This window comes from Sporisorium graminicola, chromosome SGRAM_1, assembly GCF_005498985.1.
Source record: "Sporisorium graminicola strain CBS 10092 chromosome SGRAM_1, whole genome shotgun sequence".
NCBI lineage: Eukaryota > Fungi > Basidiomycota > Ustilaginomycetes > Ustilaginales > Ustilaginaceae > Sporisorium > Sporisorium graminicola.
Window position 1 is genome coordinate 1,202,712 of NC_043719.1, and position 19,267 is coordinate 1,221,978.

At 55.9% G+C, this 19,267-nt stretch overlaps 9 protein-coding genes across 9 annotated transcripts; 4 read left to right on the forward strand and 5 right to left on the reverse strand.

The window, feature by feature from the left end:
* On the forward strand, positions 1-1,212 carry EX895_000459 (uncharacterized protein; the record flags this gene model as incomplete). Its single annotated transcript, XM_029881060.1, has 1 exon — positions 1-1,212. The coding sequence occupies one exon, from the start codon at positions 1-3 to the stop codon at positions 1,210-1,212; it is 1,212 nt and encodes a 403-aa protein (XP_029742446.1).
* A 258-nt stretch (positions 1,213-1,470) lies between these two features.
* EX895_000460 (uncharacterized protein) lies at positions 1,471-1,884 on the reverse strand (the record flags this gene model as incomplete). Its single annotated transcript, XM_029881061.1, has 1 exon — positions 1,471-1,884. One exon carries the CDS (start codon positions 1,882-1,884, stop codon positions 1,471-1,473), a length of 414 nt encoding a protein of 137 aa, XP_029742447.1.
* A 50-nt stretch (positions 1,885-1,934) lies between these two features.
* EX895_000461 (uncharacterized protein) lies at positions 1,935-3,158 on the reverse strand (the record flags this gene model as incomplete). Its single annotated transcript, XM_029881062.1, has 1 exon — positions 1,935-3,158. The coding sequence occupies one exon, from the start codon at positions 3,156-3,158 to the stop codon at positions 1,935-1,937; it is 1,224 nt and encodes a 407-aa protein (XP_029742448.1).
* A 398-nt stretch (positions 3,159-3,556) lies between these two features.
* On the reverse strand, positions 3,557-4,561 carry EX895_000462 (uncharacterized protein; the record flags this gene model as incomplete). The annotated part of the gene is made up of 1 exon (XM_029881063.1): positions 3,557-4,561. The coding sequence occupies one exon, from the start codon at positions 4,559-4,561 to the stop codon at positions 3,557-3,559; it is 1,005 nt and encodes a 334-aa protein (XP_029742449.1).
* Positions 4,562-5,518: 957 nt separating this feature from the next.
* Positions 5,519-6,802, forward strand: EX895_000463 (uncharacterized protein; the record flags this gene model as incomplete). The annotated part of the gene is made up of 2 exons (XM_029881064.1): positions 5,519-5,530; positions 5,609-6,802. 2 exons carry the CDS (start codon positions 5,519-5,521, stop codon positions 6,800-6,802), a joined length of 1,206 nt encoding a protein of 401 aa, XP_029742450.1.
* Positions 6,803-6,960: 158 nt separating this feature from the next.
* On the reverse strand, positions 6,961-8,535 carry EX895_000464 (uncharacterized protein; the record flags this gene model as incomplete). The annotated part of the gene is made up of 1 exon (XM_029881065.1): positions 6,961-8,535. One exon carries the CDS (start codon positions 8,533-8,535, stop codon positions 6,961-6,963), a length of 1,575 nt encoding a protein of 524 aa, XP_029742451.1.
* Positions 8,536-8,904: 369 nt separating this feature from the next.
* EX895_000465 (uncharacterized protein) lies at positions 8,905-9,985 on the forward strand (the record flags this gene model as incomplete). Its single annotated transcript, XM_029881066.1, has 2 exons — positions 8,905-9,877; positions 9,963-9,985. The coding sequence occupies 2 exons, from the start codon at positions 8,905-8,907 to the stop codon at positions 9,983-9,985; spliced, it is 996 nt and encodes a 331-aa protein (XP_029742452.1).
* Positions 9,986-10,233: 248 nt separating this feature from the next.
* Positions 10,234-11,726, reverse strand: EX895_000466 (uncharacterized protein; the record flags this gene model as incomplete). Its single annotated transcript, XM_029881067.1, has 2 exons — positions 10,234-11,373; positions 11,475-11,726. 2 exons carry the CDS (start codon positions 11,724-11,726, stop codon positions 10,234-10,236), a joined length of 1,392 nt encoding a protein of 463 aa, XP_029742453.1.
* Positions 11,727-14,964: 3,238 nt separating this feature from the next.
* Positions 14,965-18,252, forward strand: EX895_000467 (uncharacterized protein; the record flags this gene model as incomplete). Its single annotated transcript, XM_029881068.1, has 1 exon — positions 14,965-18,252. The coding sequence occupies one exon, from the start codon at positions 14,965-14,967 to the stop codon at positions 18,250-18,252; it is 3,288 nt and encodes a 1,095-aa protein (XP_029742454.1).
* Between the last annotated feature and the right edge of the window lie 1,015 nt (positions 18,253-19,267).

Genomic DNA, 19,267 nt, shown 5'->3' on the forward strand with positions numbered 1-19,267 from the left:
ATGGGGCCCAGCCTTGCAGCATCGAGCCTCCTACGCCGGGGTCGTTCCATCACTTCTGGTTCGAATGATCTCGGTGACTCGAGTACTTCATCTCGCAGACAAAGCGGCTCCTCGAGCAGTCGCAAGCCTTCTAGGTCCAGCTTCCAGATGGACGACTGGACCGATGGATTTACCGGCATCGTCGACCTCGACCGCAGGATGCGCGAACTTGCCATGTCCGAACAAGGCTTCTCCGCGCTCGACAGCAGCAACGGCTTAGACGTCTACGAGCCCTATTCGCCCCCTTCCTTCGCTTGGTCAGAGAAGCAGCAGCCACGAAAAAACAGTTCGTCCGGCTCGAGACCGGGAAGTGCTTCGCACTCATCTATGGCTACGGGCCGGAGCAACCCCTCCTTGACCTCGAACCTCAATATGGCCTCCTGCAGCTCGACCACGGCGACATCGCGCTTTTCTCAGGACTCGCGTGCCCATTCGTCCCTGCTGTCCAAGAGGAGATCCAGTACAACCAACACGATCGATTCGGTGGAGAGCGCGCACAGTCCACTTCGACTTGCTCCCCTGCCTGCTTCGCCGTCAGCCTTCGGCAACTATCGGCTGACGGATGCCTCTGCTTGCCCTCCGTCCAGATCTTCGCAACTGTCTGGTACGTCCTTGCCATTGTCTTGGTCGAGTTTGGACGATCAGGACCCCTTAACCACGCACGCAGCCACAGAAAATCAGCTCGAGCCTCTCACGCCCGGCACAGCAGCTGCAGCGACGTGGACAGATCCGTCGGCACCCAGGTACTTTCCCGCTGGTCTCAGCGGCGAGTACAGCAAGAAGGGGGCACGTTCTCAGCGCAAGAAGACGGTCCGTGCGCCGCTCCCACGTCTGATCTCGGGCGAGGTCGTCTCTTCGTCCATCGACGAATCGGGACAGCCTCGTCTGCATGGCAAGCTGTTTGACAAGGAGACGCAACAGCTACACGCTCACGCCATCACTTCTGATCTCGAGAGGGATGCGTTCGAAGGCAAAGATGGCCCTTCGGCATCGCATTCGAGCACAGAGGCACTCAAAAAGTCGGCGCAGTCGCTCGCACTCAACTTGCGCTTCAAGATCATTCGTGCCAAACGCAAGGTCAACCGCTCAAGAGAGGGCGCAGCAGCAGACCTGTTTGCTTCCGCACACACTTCGTCGCAGAGGAGCTCCGTTGAGGCTTCGCTTTCAACGTGATCAGTCGCGGCCTCTCTCATCTTTGGGGTTTTGACCCGGCTTGTATCCGCACGGCAAAGGTTTTCTATTGGTAGATCTCCGTCGTACACTCGCAGTCAGAGTTACTCGCGGGTACAGTATCTCTTTTCCCCGGCCTGATCCCATACCCAATAACCCCGCTGTACCAGTATCCGGCGGCAGCCATAGCATCGTAACCCAGGCCCAACTGAATGCAGTAGTCAACGCATTGCGCGAAGAGAATGCGTGTGCAGCACTAAGTTAGTATCCGAGTAGCAAGCGTCGCAGCCGCTTGGTGTCCTGTCTTCTCTGGTTGCGGAAATCGGGCATTCTCGACCACCCCTCGTCAGCTGCGGGCACAGGCAGCTCGCTGAGTGCTGATGTTTCTTTATCGGGCACTTTTGTGGCTTCGTCGGTTCCTCTTGGTCTGAGGTACGCGGGGAGGAGGTTGAGCAGTGCGTCCTGATAGGCGGAGTCAGACGGGTAGCCGAGGTCGCTTGTCTTGTTGCCTGCATCTTGAGCGAGCGACGTGGTGGCTCTGCTGGACCATTTGGAAGGGTCGGTGGAGGGGATGTCGGGATCCAGGCGTGGCAGACCGGTTGAGTGGGGGGCTGGTGGCAGGTTGCCGGACCAGGCGGCTGCTACGATGCGTGATTGGACGTGTGTCAGAGGCATAGGTACGATGCGAATTGGTGCGCCGAGGACGCAGAGTGAGGGATCGGGAGTTAGAACAGGCTCCAGTCGTCAAGGTTGGTGAGGAAGGGTGCTGTGCGATAGGGTGGTGTGTAGGGTTCTATCCCGGTCTCGGGAAGATCGTCTTGTGTACCAGCGGGAGGGGGAGGCGGCGGGATGAGTGGCGAATCGACAAACGGCGCCACCTGTTGATCCAGGTACGGAAAATCGTACGCATACCCGGTACCAAAGATCAACACGTCGACATCTTCTCTCTTCTCACCGCCCTCAAACACCACGCTCCCATCATCTCGCACCTCGTCTATTCGCGGCACAACCGTGATCCGCTTCGCCCACGCCGGCGACCCTTCCTCGCGTGGATCGAAATCCAGCGGAGGCGGCTTCTCAAAGTGCTCGTACGAATGCAGCACCCTGCCTTCGCGTCCTTCGCAGCACCTCTCGATGAACGCATCCGTGGCAGCTTGGCCCTCAGGCAGAGTGCGCAGCACATACCCACTGAGCTCTCGCGCGATGTCGGAGCCGGAGGAGGAGTTGCCCACCACGAGCACTGTTTTGTTTTCGAACGGAATCGGGGACCGGTACCATGCAGAGTGCAGGATGTGGCCTTTGAAGCTGCGCAACCCGTCGATGCGTGGGATAGTGGGGGTGTTGCATCGACCGCTTGCGAGAACGACATGGTCGAACGTCTCGACCTTAGTGTCTCCGCCGTTCACGGTAACTGATGTGACGGACCACAAGCTGCCTGCTCCGATCGTTTTCTTGGCCGCAGCGTGATCGCTTTCCGTGCGCCGAACGTCTTGCACGGCCGTTCCGAGTCGGACGTCTATTCCTTCCGCCCGCTGCAGCACCTTCTCAGCGAACGTTTGGATGTAGTTCTCCACCGTCGCTCGGTCGGGAAACAACGCTGTGTCGCGCCCATACGGCTGCGAGCGATACGTCATAATGTCACAAGTCAGGTTCGTTCGCAGTCCATCATACATGGCCCCAGGCGGTCGGAATTTGCCCTGATCATCGCCATCCTTGAGTCCACCTTCCCACAAAGCGTGCGGTCGACCAGAGGCATCATACCTGATAACGCATTCCCCCGGATCCGCGTCGTAGCACCATACTCCGCCGAAAGTGGTACGTCGATCGAAGAGCGTTACGGAGAAGGCTGAGGGTGAGAGTGAGGCGAGTTGGTCGACGGCAGAGAGACCGGCTGGTCCCGCACCGATAACTGCTACTCTTCGAGGTGATGGTGGAGAAGCGTTGACCATTCTCAATAAGCGCAAGACAAGCGCTCGACTCGCCATACAGCCCGCAACAGCGACGAATTGAAGAGAGAAAGAAACGCAGACAAAGGAGGGTAAGAAGAGGTGAGGGGAGGTCGTGAGTGAAAGAGATGCTAGAGAGAGAGGTCGTAAGAACTGCAGATCACGTCAGAAAGACGTGCGAAGAAGCAGGGTCCACGCCAACGTCAGCGTGGAGGAAATGGATTTCGGCTATCATTCGGAAATCTACGGACGCCTTTCCACGATGCATCTTCTGCTCATCCGCGACTACACCTACACGCACACACCAACTCGCTCGTCTGGCTTAGACAGTAACTTGCATCTTGAAGGAATGTAGCTCATGACATTCAATTCGCTGCTAACATACTCCTACTCTGCCACGCTTAGTTGAAAACAACTGTCTTAGCGCCGTTCAAAAGGACCCTCCTCTCAGCAGTCCACTTGACAGCACGAGCCAGCACTCTCGCCTCAACATCCGAGCCGGCCTGAACCAAGTCCGCCGGTGTCATGGCGTGGTCCACCCTCTCGACCGCCTGCTCGATGATCGGACCCTCATCCAGATCCGCCGTAACAAAGTGCGCCGTAGCACCAATGAGCTTGACACCCCTCTCAAACGCCTGATGGTATGGCTTTGCGCCCTTGAAGCTGGGCAGGAACGAGTGGTGGATATTAATTATCCTTCCACTGAACAGACTGCACAGCTGCGGCGACAGGATCTGCATGTAGCGCGCCAGCACAATCATGTCGATGTCGTACTGCTTGGCGAGCTTGACCATCTCGGCCTCCTGCCACTCCTTGGTCTTGCCCTCCGCAGCGTTGATGGGGAGGTGATAGAAGGGGATGCCGTTTGCCTTGGCGAGGGGTTCGTAGTCCGCGTGGTTCGAGATGATCAAAGGCACGGTGATGGGCAGAGTGTTGTTCGAGAGGCGGAACAGAAGGTCGTTCAGACAGTGGCCGATCTTGGAAACCATGATGAGTGTGCGTGGCTTTTCTTCGGCGCCAAAGATCTTGACCGACACTGCGGCCTCCGTGGCGAACTCATCGTCGAATTCAGCCTTCACCTTGGCGAGGAATGCGGATCGTTGCTGAGCATAGTCGGAAGCTTTCGGATCTGGGTGGCTGCCGTTTTCAGGTTCAGGTTCCGAGGCGTGGACACGCATGAAGAAGGTGCCAGTGGTAGGGTCACCGAACTGCGCCGAGTCCATGATGTTCATGTTGCGGCGCGCCAAGAAGCCGGAAATTCGGTGCACGATACCAGGGCCATCGGGTCCAGAGAGGGTGAGGATGATTGACGGGGGTGGCAGAGCAGAGGCAGGCTGCCTGGGTCGGATCTTGGCAGGCAAGATCGAGTGGGCGCTGGCAGCGGCGGAAGCCTGAGGAGTTGACATTGTGTCGAGATCGGCGAGCGAGCGAAGACCACGAGCAGCGATGGGAGCGGAACGAAGAGAAGTGCGGAGAGCTTGACGGCAGCAGGTGCGTGTGGTGGATGCGACAGCAGATGAAGCGAGCTTCGACCCGATGAGGCTGAACATCGAATGCGGGACTTTATAGGAAAGATCTGTTGAGAGATGGTGATGGTCGGAGATCAAGGTCGAACAGGACAGAAAGGCAAGTTCGGAAGGCCGACATGAGCTAACGAGGAAGGCTAGTGACGATGCGAAAATGAAGCGAGACAAGGACAAAGAGTAACACGCGCCTTTGAACTGCATTTCTGCATTTCTTCTGAATCGGCGAATTTACACCAGCTTGGCTTGGCAGCACCTCAGAGCCCTGCACACGCGAGGTTTGCTTGACAGCTCGGCCAAAACTTGATAAGATTTGATCTCTGTGATCATCACACGCCGCCAAGGATGCAAGCTGCTGCAGAGTTGCGACAATTTGTCGCAGGGAAGCCGAGTCACTGTTGACGGTATGTCCGGTCTAGTTTCCCACGCTTGTAGTTTGTGTTTCCTGAACCAATCGGGTGCTCCGATGCGACTTTGCCTTGGCGGCCACAATCCAATCAACGATGGACGGAGAGACTCAAAGCTTCGCATCGGCCCAACAAGCCGAAACTAGAAAATGTTCCGTCTCGCCATCACGCAGAAGTCACAAATTGGTTGCTTAGTCATCGTTTTAAATCAAGAGGGTCTTCGCACGCTGCATGGTGCTCCACATTTGGCGGAAGCACAGGCCTGCTTAGCATCCTTCTCCCTTATCGTTTTCGTAGTGTCCATCCGTACCTAACATTGCCATCAATCCCTCAAGCTCGAGGCTCGTCCATTTCTGGACACCGCTCTAAGCAGTAAACGCAAGCAGCACCATCCCGGGCAGCATCCTCAACGGCGTCCAAGATTGATTCCAAGATGAAGCGCAAGGTACGTGTCTCTCAGCGCATCCCACCACAACACTTTCCCGTTGAATGCTAACAGAGCATCCGTGCTGCTCTTTATCAGGTATTGCTGATGGGGCAGTCAGGATGTGGCAAAACAAGTATGCGATCTCTCATCTTCTCTTCCTACCGAGCCGCCGACACCCGACGACTCGGCTCCACCCTAGACGTCGAGCACTCGCATGTGCGCTTCCTCGGCAACCTCGTGCTCAACCTCTGGGACTGCGGCGGGCAGCAATCCTACATGGACTCGTATCTCGACAAGCAGCGTAGCCAAGTGTTCTCCACGGTTGGGGTGCTCATCTACGTGTTCGACCTGGTTGGCGCAGAGGGCGGGGAGGAAGGGCAGACGGAATGGGAACGCGACCTACGCTACTACAAGGACTGCATCAGCGCTCTGTACCAGTACTCACCCGACGCGCAGGTGTTCTGTTTGCTGCACAAGATGGACCTGGTCGACAAGAGTCGGAGAGCAAGTGTGTACTCGAGTAGGGTCAAGGAACTGAGGCGCAAGAGCCGGGAAGTGGCACAGGCTGCGGCGGGTGCGGGTGCTGCAGGGATGGGTAAAGAGGGTTTCAGGGTGCATTGTTTCGCGACTAGCATCTGGGACGAGAGTCTGTACAGGGCGTGGAGTCGAATCGTCCAGACGCAGATCCCGGCCCTCAGCGTGCTCGAACGCCACCTGCAGCTCTTGGCCGATACGTGCTCTGCAAGCGAAGTGGTTGTATTCGAACGCACCACGTTCCTCGTCATCGCCAAAGCTGCCGGTAGCACCTCCGCTACGACGGGGGCCCTCTCCTCCTCGTTCGAACGATCGTCTCTCACCACTACTTCCGGCAGATTCACGTATGACGAGGAAGAAGAAGGCATGGAAGGCTTTCGCGACACCCAGGGCCGCCTATCCACCGCTCCCCTAGGCTCAGGCTTCATCTCCTCCATCGACCTACCCTTCTCCTCCTCATCCAAACCAGCACCACCGACAACACTCGATCCAGAACGCTTCGAAAAAGTGTCGGAACTCGTCAAGAACTTCAAGCTGTCTTGCCAAAGGCTCCCCGCCAAATCGTCCCAATGCGAGTTCCAGGCGGTGGAACTCAAAGCTTCGCACTTTTCGGCATACATTGACAGTCTTACTTCCAACACGTACATTATGATCCTGGTCACCGATCCGAGCATCCAAATGGCGAGTGTCAAGCTGAATGTTCAGTTGGCAAGGGATCACTTCGAACGCTTGCAGGCGATCAATCTTCGTTCTTGATCCGATAGGTGCGCTTTTATGACGAGGTCCAGCAGCTCAATACCCAATTCGCAATTCTCGAGACTCTCGGTTGTGGTTTGTGACAGTGATTTCTGGTTTGAACGGATTCAAGACGATGTGCATTTCATTCAGGAAGAAAGAAAGGATGACACGACAAGCTAGGAATCTCGCTTCAGAATCTGAACCTTGGACGGCTGCGCGGCAGCAGGGTTCGTACCGGAAGCAACAGCCGACGAGGACTTCTGCTTGTCCTTTGGCCCACCTTTACGTCGAGGCGGTTTGCTTTTGGGCTTGCCGCCTTTGCCCGCTCCTTCCCCTTGAGCAGCATCAGCACCATTTGTAGTCTTTGCGTCGGGTTTCTTGCTCGGGGCTTTCTTCGGATCCTTCTGTGCGCTGCTCTGTGCCTTGCCATCCGCAGCACCATCAGGGTCACCGCTTGCCTTGCCTTTACGCTTCTTGCTCTTCTCCTTCTTCGTAGATGCACCTTCTCCCGGCTTGACGCCAGCCCCTTCCGTAGGGTCCGACTTGGCCTTCTCCTTGGCTTTCTCCTTCCTGCTCTTCTTCGCTTTAGCCTTGTGCTCTGCGCTCGCACCAGCAGCTGCGCCTCCGCCTTTGACAGGAGCAGGAGCAGGAACAGCAGACTTGCCGGCTGCAGCCTTCGCCGCAGCCTTCTCCATCTTCTTGGCCTTCTTGATGGCAGCCGCAGATTCGAGCTTGGCCATCTTGACAGCACGCAGGTGCTGCAACAGCGGAGTCGCTTTGCCCGCTGCCTCTTTCGCCTCCTTTTCCTTCTCTCTGCCTTTGACATCATGGAGCGAAGCGAGCAATTCGCCCTCGGAGCGCTTAACATCGTCGCCTGCCTTGCTAAGCCGCTCGACGAAGGACAGGTATTCGGCATCCTTGTCGATGGTGCCTTGCTTTGGGTCCGGTTTGGCTCTGCGTCCTCGTTGACCGCTTGCGGAAGATGCTAGCACGACTTTTTGGTAAGGCGCAAACTCCACGATGGCGACCGATTCTTTGCCTTTGCTGTCGCGAAAGATGTGGCCGTCGAAAGCTTTGTGGAATTCGACGAGGGATTGCGGGTCGAGGAAACGGACGTAGGCGCGAGCGTGCTTATTCTGTTTGTTGGTATCCGTTTTGAGCTTGCCTACGACGAACTTTTTGTAGTCAACCGTGGCATCGAAGCTGTTTGAGGGTAATACGTTTGAGGCCGATTGGGAGGTTGATGCTTCACCTGGAGACGATTCTGAGATCGTCTGGGTGGGTGTATCAGCGGCTGACGGTGCCTGACAATCAGTTTTGTCGCGAATCCAAGGAGAAACAGCTTTCCAAAACACGTCTTCGGGCAAGTTAGGCGGCAATCGACGAATCACCACTTTGCTCTTGAACTGCGTCGGTGCCTTTGCCTGGCGAGCTGCTTGAGATTTGGGTGCATCTTGTTTAGGTTGCTTCTTGAGCTGTTTGGCAATAGCATCTGACGAGGCCGAGGTACGTGCAGAACTATCTTGCATTGCTGATCCCGTGTCCGTGAACGTGACACTGTTTACCTTTCGGGCTCGACCCTGGGCAGCGCGCTCCTTGTTCTGCTGCGCCTTGAAACGATTGTCGGCGGGTGCCTTGTTCTGTTGCTGTGGTTTGTTGGACTGTTGAGCCTTGGGCTTTTGCGAATTAGCGTCGGCAAAGGCGGAGGCAGTAGTAGCGGCAACAGAAGGGCCTGCCTCGGACTGCGACATCTTCGTGCTTCTGTCTCTCTGTTGATAGGGCCGAAGTGATGGATGCGAAGTCGAAGGTGTCGATGAGAGGTCGAGTTGAAGAGGTCGTGATCTGGTCAGCGCTTCAGGGTCCAAATGCTTCTCGACTTCGACAGAGACTGATGCAGAACCTCGTTCTGCATTTCTTCGCGCCTGAGCCTGTGATTTCAGATAATTTCATGTGGAGCGTAAGGTCGGTTTCATCTCTTCGCTACCATCACATCACATTAGCTTCATCGGCTTCTCCGTCTCGTCTCCTCAGCCGAGCCGCTTCAGTACATCCGCGACTGATTCCGACATTGCTCGCTACTGGCTCGCCTGTCATCCTATCACGAAATCACGTCTGCCATGATGCCGCCCAGGAAGTCGAGAGCAGTCAGGCAGGCAGACATGCAGAATGACGCGAACTTGGCTGAGCCGTCCACGTCAACAGCATCGGCATCCGAAGCCGTCATAGTCGAAGAGACACCAGCCGGAACAGCAAGCTCGTCCACCAAATCTAAATCCAGGCCGAGAGCAGCACGTCACCAGCCACTCGTGCTCGAGCAACCGCCACCCGAACCTACTGCTCCCTCTGCAGCATCACCCCAAGAACCATCGGAGCCCGAACCCGCCGCATCTAGTTCGAAACCGACGATGGAAGACCGACAAGCGCGACTTTCCGAGCTCCGAGCCAGGATGGCAGCATCCACCCGTGCAAATCGGCGCGACATCCTATCCGAGCAATCCCGTACGCGTGCAATCGCCTCTGACCTCAAGTCCGCTTCTGGCTCGCGCAAGCTGCAAAAGGCAGAAAAGCTGCTCGAAGAACGCGATCTTCGCGAATCCGGAGAGGACCTCGAGCGACACAGAAACATGAACTACTCTCTCGAAGACAGCGAACGGTGGGATGCGAAATTGGAGGAGAAAGCACGACGTAAAGATCAGGGGCCCGGCGACTTTGGTGACGCTGCAGAACGCGCGTACCAACGCCAGTTGCGATCGATCAAAACCGATGTCTCGGCGTACAAGAAGCAGCGCGACCAGGCCGAGGAGCTGAAATCCAGCAGCCCTGCCAGCAGCGCCCTAATCCCGCGAGGAAAGGCGAGAGGCGATGCCGAAGCGACCGATGAGCTACATTACGGAACCCACCGCCCCACCGACGAAGCCCTCGATCGTGTCGTCAATCACCTCAACCACGAGAAGCAGATGATCCAAAATCGAAGCCGCAGAAGAAACGACGACCCCGATGCCGAAGTTAACTACATCAACGATAGCAACAGGCACTTCAACAAGAAGCTCAAGCGGTTCTACGATAAACAGACACAGGAGATCCGAGAGAATCGTAAGTATCCACTAGTTGTTATGTCGACAGTGGCAAGAGAACCGTTTCAGCTGACGAGCTTTGTATTCTTGTTTGTCTTTGGCAGTCGAGAGAGGTACGGCGCTCTAAGTCGCGAGTGTGGCTTGCGTTGTCGCTCAGCTATCCACGCTTTCGTATGGTGTCATGAGAGTGATAGTGATAAACATTTCTATGCTGAATGGGTACACGACAAGGAAAGAGCGCGATGATACAAATGAAAACAAATGATGCCATTGCGGTGAGGGTCATCGACCCTACATGAGACGAACCGGGAAGTCTAGACCCATACGTCAGAGCGGTGCTGTCGTCGCTCGAAGCTCTTGGCTCGAATCGGGTACTTAGCAACGAGCGTTGGGCCTCGAGTTGAGGTTCCTCGTGATCCAACCGTATTTGAGGCCACGCTGGTAATCCCAGTCAGCGGCTTGCTCGGTTTTCCAGGTCCAGTAGATCCAGCCCGAGGCACGCTCGTACACCGAAATCTGAGTCTCGAACAGCTTTTGCAGACTCGACTTGTACGCAGCCGAAAAGTTGGAGCCATTGCCCGTTTTGCCGTTGCAGCTGCCAACATAGTAGCTGCCCGGATAGCTGCCGTCGTAGCGCGCACCTACACCCTTGCCGTTTAGGTACTTGGCGCAATCAGTGGGCGCGGTGGTCCACTCACCGACAACGGTCCACAGATTCTTGTTGGACGAGGCGAGGCCGTCTGCCTGGCCGCAGTAGGTGTTCAGACGCTCGTCGTCAGACCTGGCCACCTCAGCTGGGGAGAAGACCTGGTAGATGTGCGTGTCGAGCAACACCTGCTGGTACTGTGGTGGCTGGGCCACGCCGTTCCAGTAAGAGAGTCCCATGAAGCCGTCGTGGATCATGATGGCTGCGTTTGCGAACTTGGAACGGACATTGTAGTACCCGCTGAAGTAGTAACTCTTGGTGAATTCAATCAGATTGCCTCCTAGGAAGCCAGCAGGTTCGTTGAGAAGCTCAATCGAGGTGACAGTGCCATCGTACTTGGCATAACGAGCAGCAATGGCAGAGATGACAGCGACGGCACGGTCAGCATTCTTCTGATCGTTGGGCCAGTTGGCTGAGCCCTTGCGGCCAGAGTTGTCAAAGCCGTTTTGGGAGCCGGGGGCGCCGTGAAGATCAATGAGGACCTTGAGGCCGTACTGTTGGCTCCACTGGATAGCACGCTCGAGGTAGTCGCTCTGGTTGGAGTGGACATACGGCTCGCCGGCGGATGTGTCAAAGGCCCAGTAGCCAATTGGGATTCGGACGTGGTTGAGACCGGCACCCGCGATCTGAGCAAAGTCGGACTCGGTGTAGAAGGTGGACCAATGCTTCTGCAGTCTGCCGTAGGCGTTGGAAGCATACTGTCCAAAGGTCCACTCGTCGATAACACGCGAGTCGCCAGTTTTATCAAAGAGGCTGGGAGTAATCCATGGCTCGGCAACCAACCATCCACCGATGTTCACACCTCGAACCTGTCGAGGGAGTCGTCAGAAGCGAGACAAGGACAACAAAGCAGGTCAGCAAAGGCAGCTCCGTGCGCATATAGTTGGTGTTCAGGCTCACACCGACTCACCTTCTGGGTACCGTATGCGAAACCGGGATTTTGACGGGATGAGAGGAGAATGCGAGCGTCTTTGAGGAGCTCGCCGCGTTCGTCGAGGAGCGAGTCTTGGAGCTCTCCTTTGGCAGTGGCACGCACAACAGGACGAGAGTCTTCGCCGGCAGTTACGAAGCCCCTAACAGCAGAGGGCGCAGCGGTAGATGGTTGTGCCACGAGAGCTAGCGCCGAGACGAGGGCGGGGAGGAGGCTGAGCTTGAGCATCATTTTTCAGCAGATTGAAGGCCGTGGGCTTGACCGGAGGTTGAAAAAGTGCCTTGGAACACGAGCGGCGAAAGAATAGAAGAGGTGGTCCTGTGTTCAGCTGGGAGACGAGAAGAGAGAAGTGACGTAAGATGAAAATTGAGGTGATGGCGGTGGCGGTGGGGAGGGGCGTAGAAGTCTCTCTTGAAGAATGCTTCCGGAAACGAGGCTCACCCTTGGCGAAAGAAGAGGGTCGGTATATATGAGGTAGGGAAGGTGGCGACGATGGAGGGAGGGAGGAATAATTTCCGGCCAGCGGAGAGTAAATGAGGAGGCTAGCAGAGAGACTATCGATGCAGGCGAGCAGGCAGACAAGCAGACCAGCGAGTAGGCGGTATAGAAGCGTTGGCGGGGAGGAGGGGGGGGGGGGGGGGGGCTGATGGGTGGGGCACGACGCGCGAGGGACGGGTCTGCCGGCAGACCTGTAGTGAGCGGTTGAGCGTAGTGAAGGGAGCGCGGGGAGGCGGGAGGCGGGAAGGCGGGGAGTGTGTGAGACGAAGGAGGTGGGGAGACGAGGAGCAGGAGAAGGAGTCCGAGCTGAAGGAAGGAGGAGCAGGAGAAGCAACAAGAACAAGACTAAGTATGAGCGATGAGGAGAGGACGAGCGGAGCAGAACAAGGCAAGGGGAAGAGAGCGAACGGAGAAACTAGCTTTCGCAAGCCGGCAGCCGATGAGTGGTGTAGACGAGCTGCAGGACAAAGCTAAGCGACGCTTTGCGCCGGTCAATTGTTCTCATCCTGGTCGAGTCGCTCGCTCGCGATGGACCTGGCAGCACGGCAACGCACGAGCTTCGCAGCAACACATTGTCAAGCGAGTTGTTTCGAGAAGACAAGCGCGGGTTCTAATGAAGCCGAGCTTGCCGACAGTTGTGAAATGCAACACGACTGAACCGCGAAAGATCAGAGCGTCGTCGCTATGAAGTGGGTTGTGCTGCTGCGATCCTACTATGGGCAAAGCTGAGCTTGGCAACAAAGGGGAAAGCGCATAACCGCCGTCGGCAGGCGGAGGAGCATTGATTGCAATCAGCCTCCCTGCGTCTCGGGGGAATGGATGAGCCGAATCCAGACTTTTGACTTTGGCAAAGACTGTTTGTTTGCATGAGCAAAGCATTTTCTATTTCCAAGAAAAGGGTGCGCTGTTCAACATGGCAGAGCCACTAGCTCCGTGTGTGAAATACGCTGCAAGAATGGACACTACTCACCTCGGATATGCAACGCAGCATTCTTGACGGCATAGCACAGACCCTTGTCACTCACTCGTTGTTAGCTTTTTTAGCTCTCCTTCTCGGCAGAGACCCTGGCTCCACCAGCGACGCGCGCCCGCTTTGGACACCTCTTTGTTGTCACATGACTCGTCTCTCGAATGCTCTCACAAGCGAGCACGCCACTCGGTCACGGTTCTTGGCGACGGTGTTCGGAGGGGAGGAAGCGAGCTCGAGAGTGAGGCCGTAATTGCTTTTGAGCGAGGACTGTCGCAACCAAAGAGGAGAGAGATGAAAGTTTCATGTGTATCAATAGAGGCAGGAGTATAGGCACGAGGTGTCGATCGTAGAAGCTGGGCAACTCAAAAAGGAAATGTAATGTGTCAATCCCAGTAAGGTAAGGCCAAAGATCCGTCTACATGAACTTTCGAAGCTCGAAGGAGCCCCAATCAAAGCCATACGCCACTCTCTTACGCCTCTCGACACGGGCCAACAAATGACAGTCCCGAGGTGGCGGGGGTGCATAAGCGGGCTTTCGGAGTTGGGATTGTGTGTCAAAGGCGCAAGAAAAGGCACCTCTCCCGCTTGAATAAGGCTCGGTCTCGAGCTCTCCTCTCATCATCCCTATCGCTGGGGATGCGCTTGCATTTCCCATCGTCCACTCCCGTGTGCATGACTTGAGGCGCCACGAGTTGAAATTGTCCGGGATTGCCCTCCGAAACCATCGGCGAATATAATACAGTCACGTTGATGGGTGTTTTTCCCATTCTTTCCATCTCCCACTTTACGAAAGGTCATGCAAGCGCCAAAGGCTCAAGACGAGAGACGTCCAGAAAGCCAGTGAAGGCCTCTGCAGCGTGGTACCTAATTTTGGCTTCAAACAACGGTCGTGCCGCCGACTGCACCTGCAAACATCTCGCTACGCTTGTCGAGCTGCATGCTCTCCTGCTTTCACTCCCACACCCCTCGGTGCTCGACTGGCGCGCTGCCCAGGGGCAACAGGCTGTCGACGGGATCGACCGACAGCCGATTTCGACTGCACCGATTTTAATTCGACCATGTTCAATATCGCACCAAAACAACAACGACGACAACAACAACAATCAATCAATCAATGAATCAATCAATCAGTCAATCAATCAATCAATCGATCGATCGATCGGTGCGACGTTCGTGTTGGAGGGATACCAGGCGCTGTCGAAGGCAACAATAGCGATGAGTCGATGCAATGTCCATCTTTAAGAGTTTGGCGTCGCCTTGCTGTTCTGTCGGTGACGTTTTATCTCCTCGAACAACTGCAAAAGGCAAGAGGTTGTGGCCACTCGAATAGATATGTTCCACCAGTAGCGTAAAGCTCGCCGCGTCGATGCATTCTTCAGCATCATTCAACACCTACCTGTTTCGGCCCTTGGTGTGATTTGCTGATCAACATTCTTCTCGGCGAGACAAGCCGGTGAATGCTGGCCGCAACTTGCACCACGAAAATACAGATCAATCCAAGTCATAAGATGTCCAGGATCGGACTCACAAACACCTGCAGTGAGCAGCTGTTGCAGATCGCCGTCATATAGCCGTGTCTTAGATTTGGTCACACTCCAAATTTCCTACCACACTACCAATTGTTAGACCACCACGATTTAATTGGTTTCTCGGATAAAACCTCTGCTTATGTACTGCTGACGGTTGACGGCGCAGCCGCACACACCCTTGAACTTTGTTTCACCGACTGAGCACTTTTCGAGCTTCAACAATTCTGGATCTTCTTCTCAAATGAAGGACCCTTGATCGGAGACGTGGCATCCCCCTTCACTTCCACCTTCCTTCTTTCCGCAATCCCAGCTTCTGCGGTCTACAACATTGCCTAACTGTACCTTGTGACCTCTTGCCAGCCTGGCTCGCAGCGTCGCATCCTTGGCCGAGCGGGAGGTCCTTTAGCTCTCCCAATGCCCTAAGCGCGCTTAGCTCTGGCTGTCGATCCCTTTCGACGCTTTCATCGCAGCCATGTCCGAGCACTACAGCTTTGACCACTTCGACGGTGCATCCAACTACGATGCAACCAGCCCCGAGTACTCCTATGCAGACCTCAGCTCTCACTCTTCCAATCACGCCAATGGTCACAAACATGCGAAGTCCAGTTCCAACCTGCGTCGCAAAGATCTCGACCTCGACCTAGACCTGGATGCCATTAGCGACCTCCACCTCACCGACCGCAATCTCGACCCTTCCCGCTCCCATGTTCACCCGCACCTTGGCCCACATCCCAAGACCGATAGCGCTTCTCATGCGCACCTCATGCACGACAATCTCCACGGCGGCACCACTCGCCTTTACGACGCAGGTATCGGCGACGATGTGGACCAGACATTGCTCCAAAACTTGCCCGAGCATGCTTGCGCCTATTGCGGCATCTTTAATCCATCCTGCGTAGTCAAGTGTCTCATCTGCAACAAGTGGTTTTGCAACTCGCGCGGATCTACTTCCGGTTCTCACATCGTCAACCACCTCGTCCGCGCAAAACACAAGGAAGTCTGCCTCCACGCCGAGTCGCCTCTCGGCGAGACAACGCCCGAATGCTACAACTGCGGTGCCAAGAACGTCTTTCTTCTCGGCTTTATTCCAGCAAAGAGCGAGACCGTCGTGGTCCTGCTCTGCCGCCAGCCTTGTGCCGCCATGTCCAACTCCAAAGACATCATCTGGGATACCACACAGTGGTCTCCGCTTATCGAAGACCGATGCTTCCTCACTTGGCTCGTCAAGGTGCCCTCCGAACACGAGCAGCTGCGAGCGCGGCCCGTCACCTTGCACCAGATCAACCGTCTCGAAGAGCTTTGGAAGGATAATGCAAGCGCAAGCCTTGAGGATCTCGACAAGCCCGGCGTCGAGGAAGAACCCAACAGCGTTCTCCTCCGATACGAAGATGCCTACCAGTATCAAAATATCTTTGGACCTCTGGTCAAGATGGAGGCCGACTACGATCGCAAGCTCAAAGAGTCACAGACCCAGCAGGACCTGGTGGTTCGCTGGGACCAGGGTCTCAACCAGAAAAAGATCGCCTTTATGACACTCCCTAAACTCGAGAGCGGCGAGGTGCGTCTGGCCGTCGGTGACGAGCTAAAGCTTCGCTATCGAGGCGAGCTCGCTCCTCCCTGGGAAGGCGTCGGACACGTCATCAAGATCCCCAACAACGTCTCGGACGAGGTGGCGCTCGAGCTCAAGAGGGCCGATGGCGTCCCCGACCACTGCACGCACAATTTCTTTGCCGATTTTGTCTGGAAGGCCACCTCGTTTGATCGCATGCAGAGCGCCATGAAGACGTTCGCCGTCGACGAACAGAGTCTCAGTGCTTACATCTACCACAAGCTGCTCGGCCACGAGATCGAAAATTCGACGCTTCGAACCACCATGCCCAAACGCTTCAGTGCTCCCGGCCTGCCCGAGCTCAACCACAGTCAAGTCAATGCAGTCAAGAGTGTCCTGCAGAAGCCGCTCAGTCTCATTCAGGGTCCTCCGGGCACCGGTAAGACCGTCACTTCCGCCTCGATCGTCTACCAGCTCAGCAAGATGAACCCCGGTCCTGTGCTGGTGTGTGCCCCCTCAAACGTCGCTGTGGACCAGCTCACCGAAAAGATTCACATGACCGGCCTCAAGGTGGTGCGTCTCACCGCAAAGAGTCGAGAGGCGCTCGAGAGTCCCATAAGCTTTCTCACCCTCCACGAGCAGGTCGCCAACAACGACACCAACATCGAGCTGCAAAAGCTCATCCAGCTGAAAAACGAACAGGGCGAGCTCAGCAGCAGCGACGAGCGAAAATGCAAGGCCCTCATCCGTGCCTGCGAAAAGGAGATCCTCAGCACCGCCGACGTGATCTGCTGTACCTGTGTCGGATGCGGAGATCCACGCTTGGCCAAGATCAAGTTCCGCACCGTGCTCGTCGATGAGGCGACGCAGGCCGCCGAGCCTGAGTGCATGATCCCGCTCGTCATGGGCTGCAAGCAAGTCGTGTTCGTCGGAGACCACCTGCAGCTTGGACCTGTCATCATGAACAAGAAGGTGGCTCGTGCAGGTGCCAGTCAGAGTCTGTTCGAGCGGCTCATTATGCTCGGCAATCGACCTATTCGACTGCAAGTGCAGTACCGCATGCACCCTTGTCTCTCCGAGTTTCCTTCCAACATGTTTTACGAGGGCACCCTGCAGAACGGTGTCACTGCACCGGAACGACTGCGCAAAGATGTTGACTTCCCCTGGCCCGTGCCGTCGCTGCCCATGCTCTTCTTCCAGAATCTGGGCCAAGAGGAGATCTCGAGCAGCGGCACTTCCTTTCTTAACCGCACCGAGGCGTCCAACGTCGAAAAGATTGTAACGCGTTTCTTCAAAGCCGGCGTCAAGCCATCGCAGATCGGCATCGTGACGCCCTACGAGGGCCAAAGGAGCTACGTCGTCAATCACATGCAGCTGCATGGATCCCTCAAAAAGGAGCTGTACAAGGAAGTCGAAGTGGCCAGCGTCGATGCCTTCCAGGGCCGAGAAAAGGACTACATCATCCTCAGCTGCGTGCGCAGCAACGAGCACCAAGGTATTGGATTCTTGAGCGATCCGCGACGTCTCAATGTGGCGCTCACCCGAGCTCGATTCGGTTTAGTGATCCTCGGCAACCCGAAGGTGCTCAACAAGCATCCCCTGTGGCACTACCTGCTCGTCCACTACAAGGAGAAAGGATGCCTGGTTGAAGGCGTGCTGTCCAACTTGCAGCCGAGCATGATGCAGTTCCCCAAGCCGCGTCGACCGTTGCAAAAGCCTGGCGATCTCATGGCGCGACACCGTCACGATCTGGTAGGAGGCGTCGACGGCTACGGTGCGTCTCGTGGCGGCCGACTGCCCGAGGCTGGTGGCAAGGGAGAATCAAACGAGCTCGGTTTCTTCCGCACGCACGATCCCATGTCGTACATTCCGAGCGATGCGCAGAGCGTCACGAGCTTGGGCACGCAGGCTACGTATCCGTCAGCGCACCTGTCGGTGGGTGGTACACATGGACCGTACGCCAGCAGCATTGTGAGCCAAGACGTCGACACGGAGAGCCTGGCCGGAAGCACTGCGCCGTCGGCAAGCATCACGTACAGCCAGAGCGATCGGCTGCACCGCCGGCTGAGCCTGAGCAGTCTAGGAGGTGCTTCGGATCTGACAAGCCTTGATAACTACAAGGGCGACGGAAGCTATTTTGGAGGGCAGGACGACGATGCAGTATCCACGTTTTCGGCGGCCATCTCGCAGTCATCGTTCACCACGTTTTGAAGCGAGATTGGGACCAGGTGGTCCGCCTGCCTGCATTCCCCGACCCACTTTTCTCTTGACATTTGCGCAAGCCTCAGCTGTCGGGCAGCATGTTATCGGCTGAGACCACTTTGTCCATCAGTATAAGCTCTGACGGTGGTTGCTATGAAGCGGTCTTCGCCTTGATCATTCTCATTCTAATGTGGCTGAACGGTGTCGTAGACACCTGCACGTTTGCACTCTTGTTTGCCTCGAGGGCCAGTTTCAGTAACCTCCGCTCTCGTACTTGAAGTTCCATAGCATTAGAACCATGCCTACCATCGCCACCTGGCACACTAGCAAGATGCAAGTCGAAGAGGGCATTGCTTCGGCACTGTACAGTACCAACAGTACCACTTTGTGTCAAACTCCCACTTCCCTGTATCATGGCCCTCCTTTCATCCACGCCAAGGACGAAATTCATTGTCACCGAGATACAGTCGACATTGTACAGTCGACATTGTCCTCCCCCTCATCTTCTTCTGACCTCGATTTAAAGAGCCAAACATCTTTCATCACACTGTGTCTCCCCGTCGATACGCCAGTGGCATCCATTAAATCACGTCGATGTGAGATCGCGCCTTATCAGGACGAAACACGATTCTGAAATTCTGAAACCTTCAAAGCCCATGGGCGCTCAAGATGGGCGTTTTGACAGGGGGAAAAGTCCGCAAAGTACACGGCATGCACGCCCAGACAGCAGTGCATTTTAGCTAAAGTTTTATCTTTTTGATGCAAAAAGAAGCTTCAAGCCGCAAACAAGTTGACCCGCAATACAGTAAGAAACGAGATCTCCATTGTTTGCACTAAAAAGGCCTCTCCTCGTCTTTTTGCCTTCAGACTCCGCTGCTCCCTCCGAAACCGGTCAGGGTCGTGCGAAGTGAGGGCCCTCCTTGCTTCTCCGTGTCTCACCTGTTCAGCCCGTCGGGCTTTTTGTCCGGAACTCTTTGAGCTGTCTCTCTGCAGGGTTTACATGCGTGGGCAGATGGACGACGGT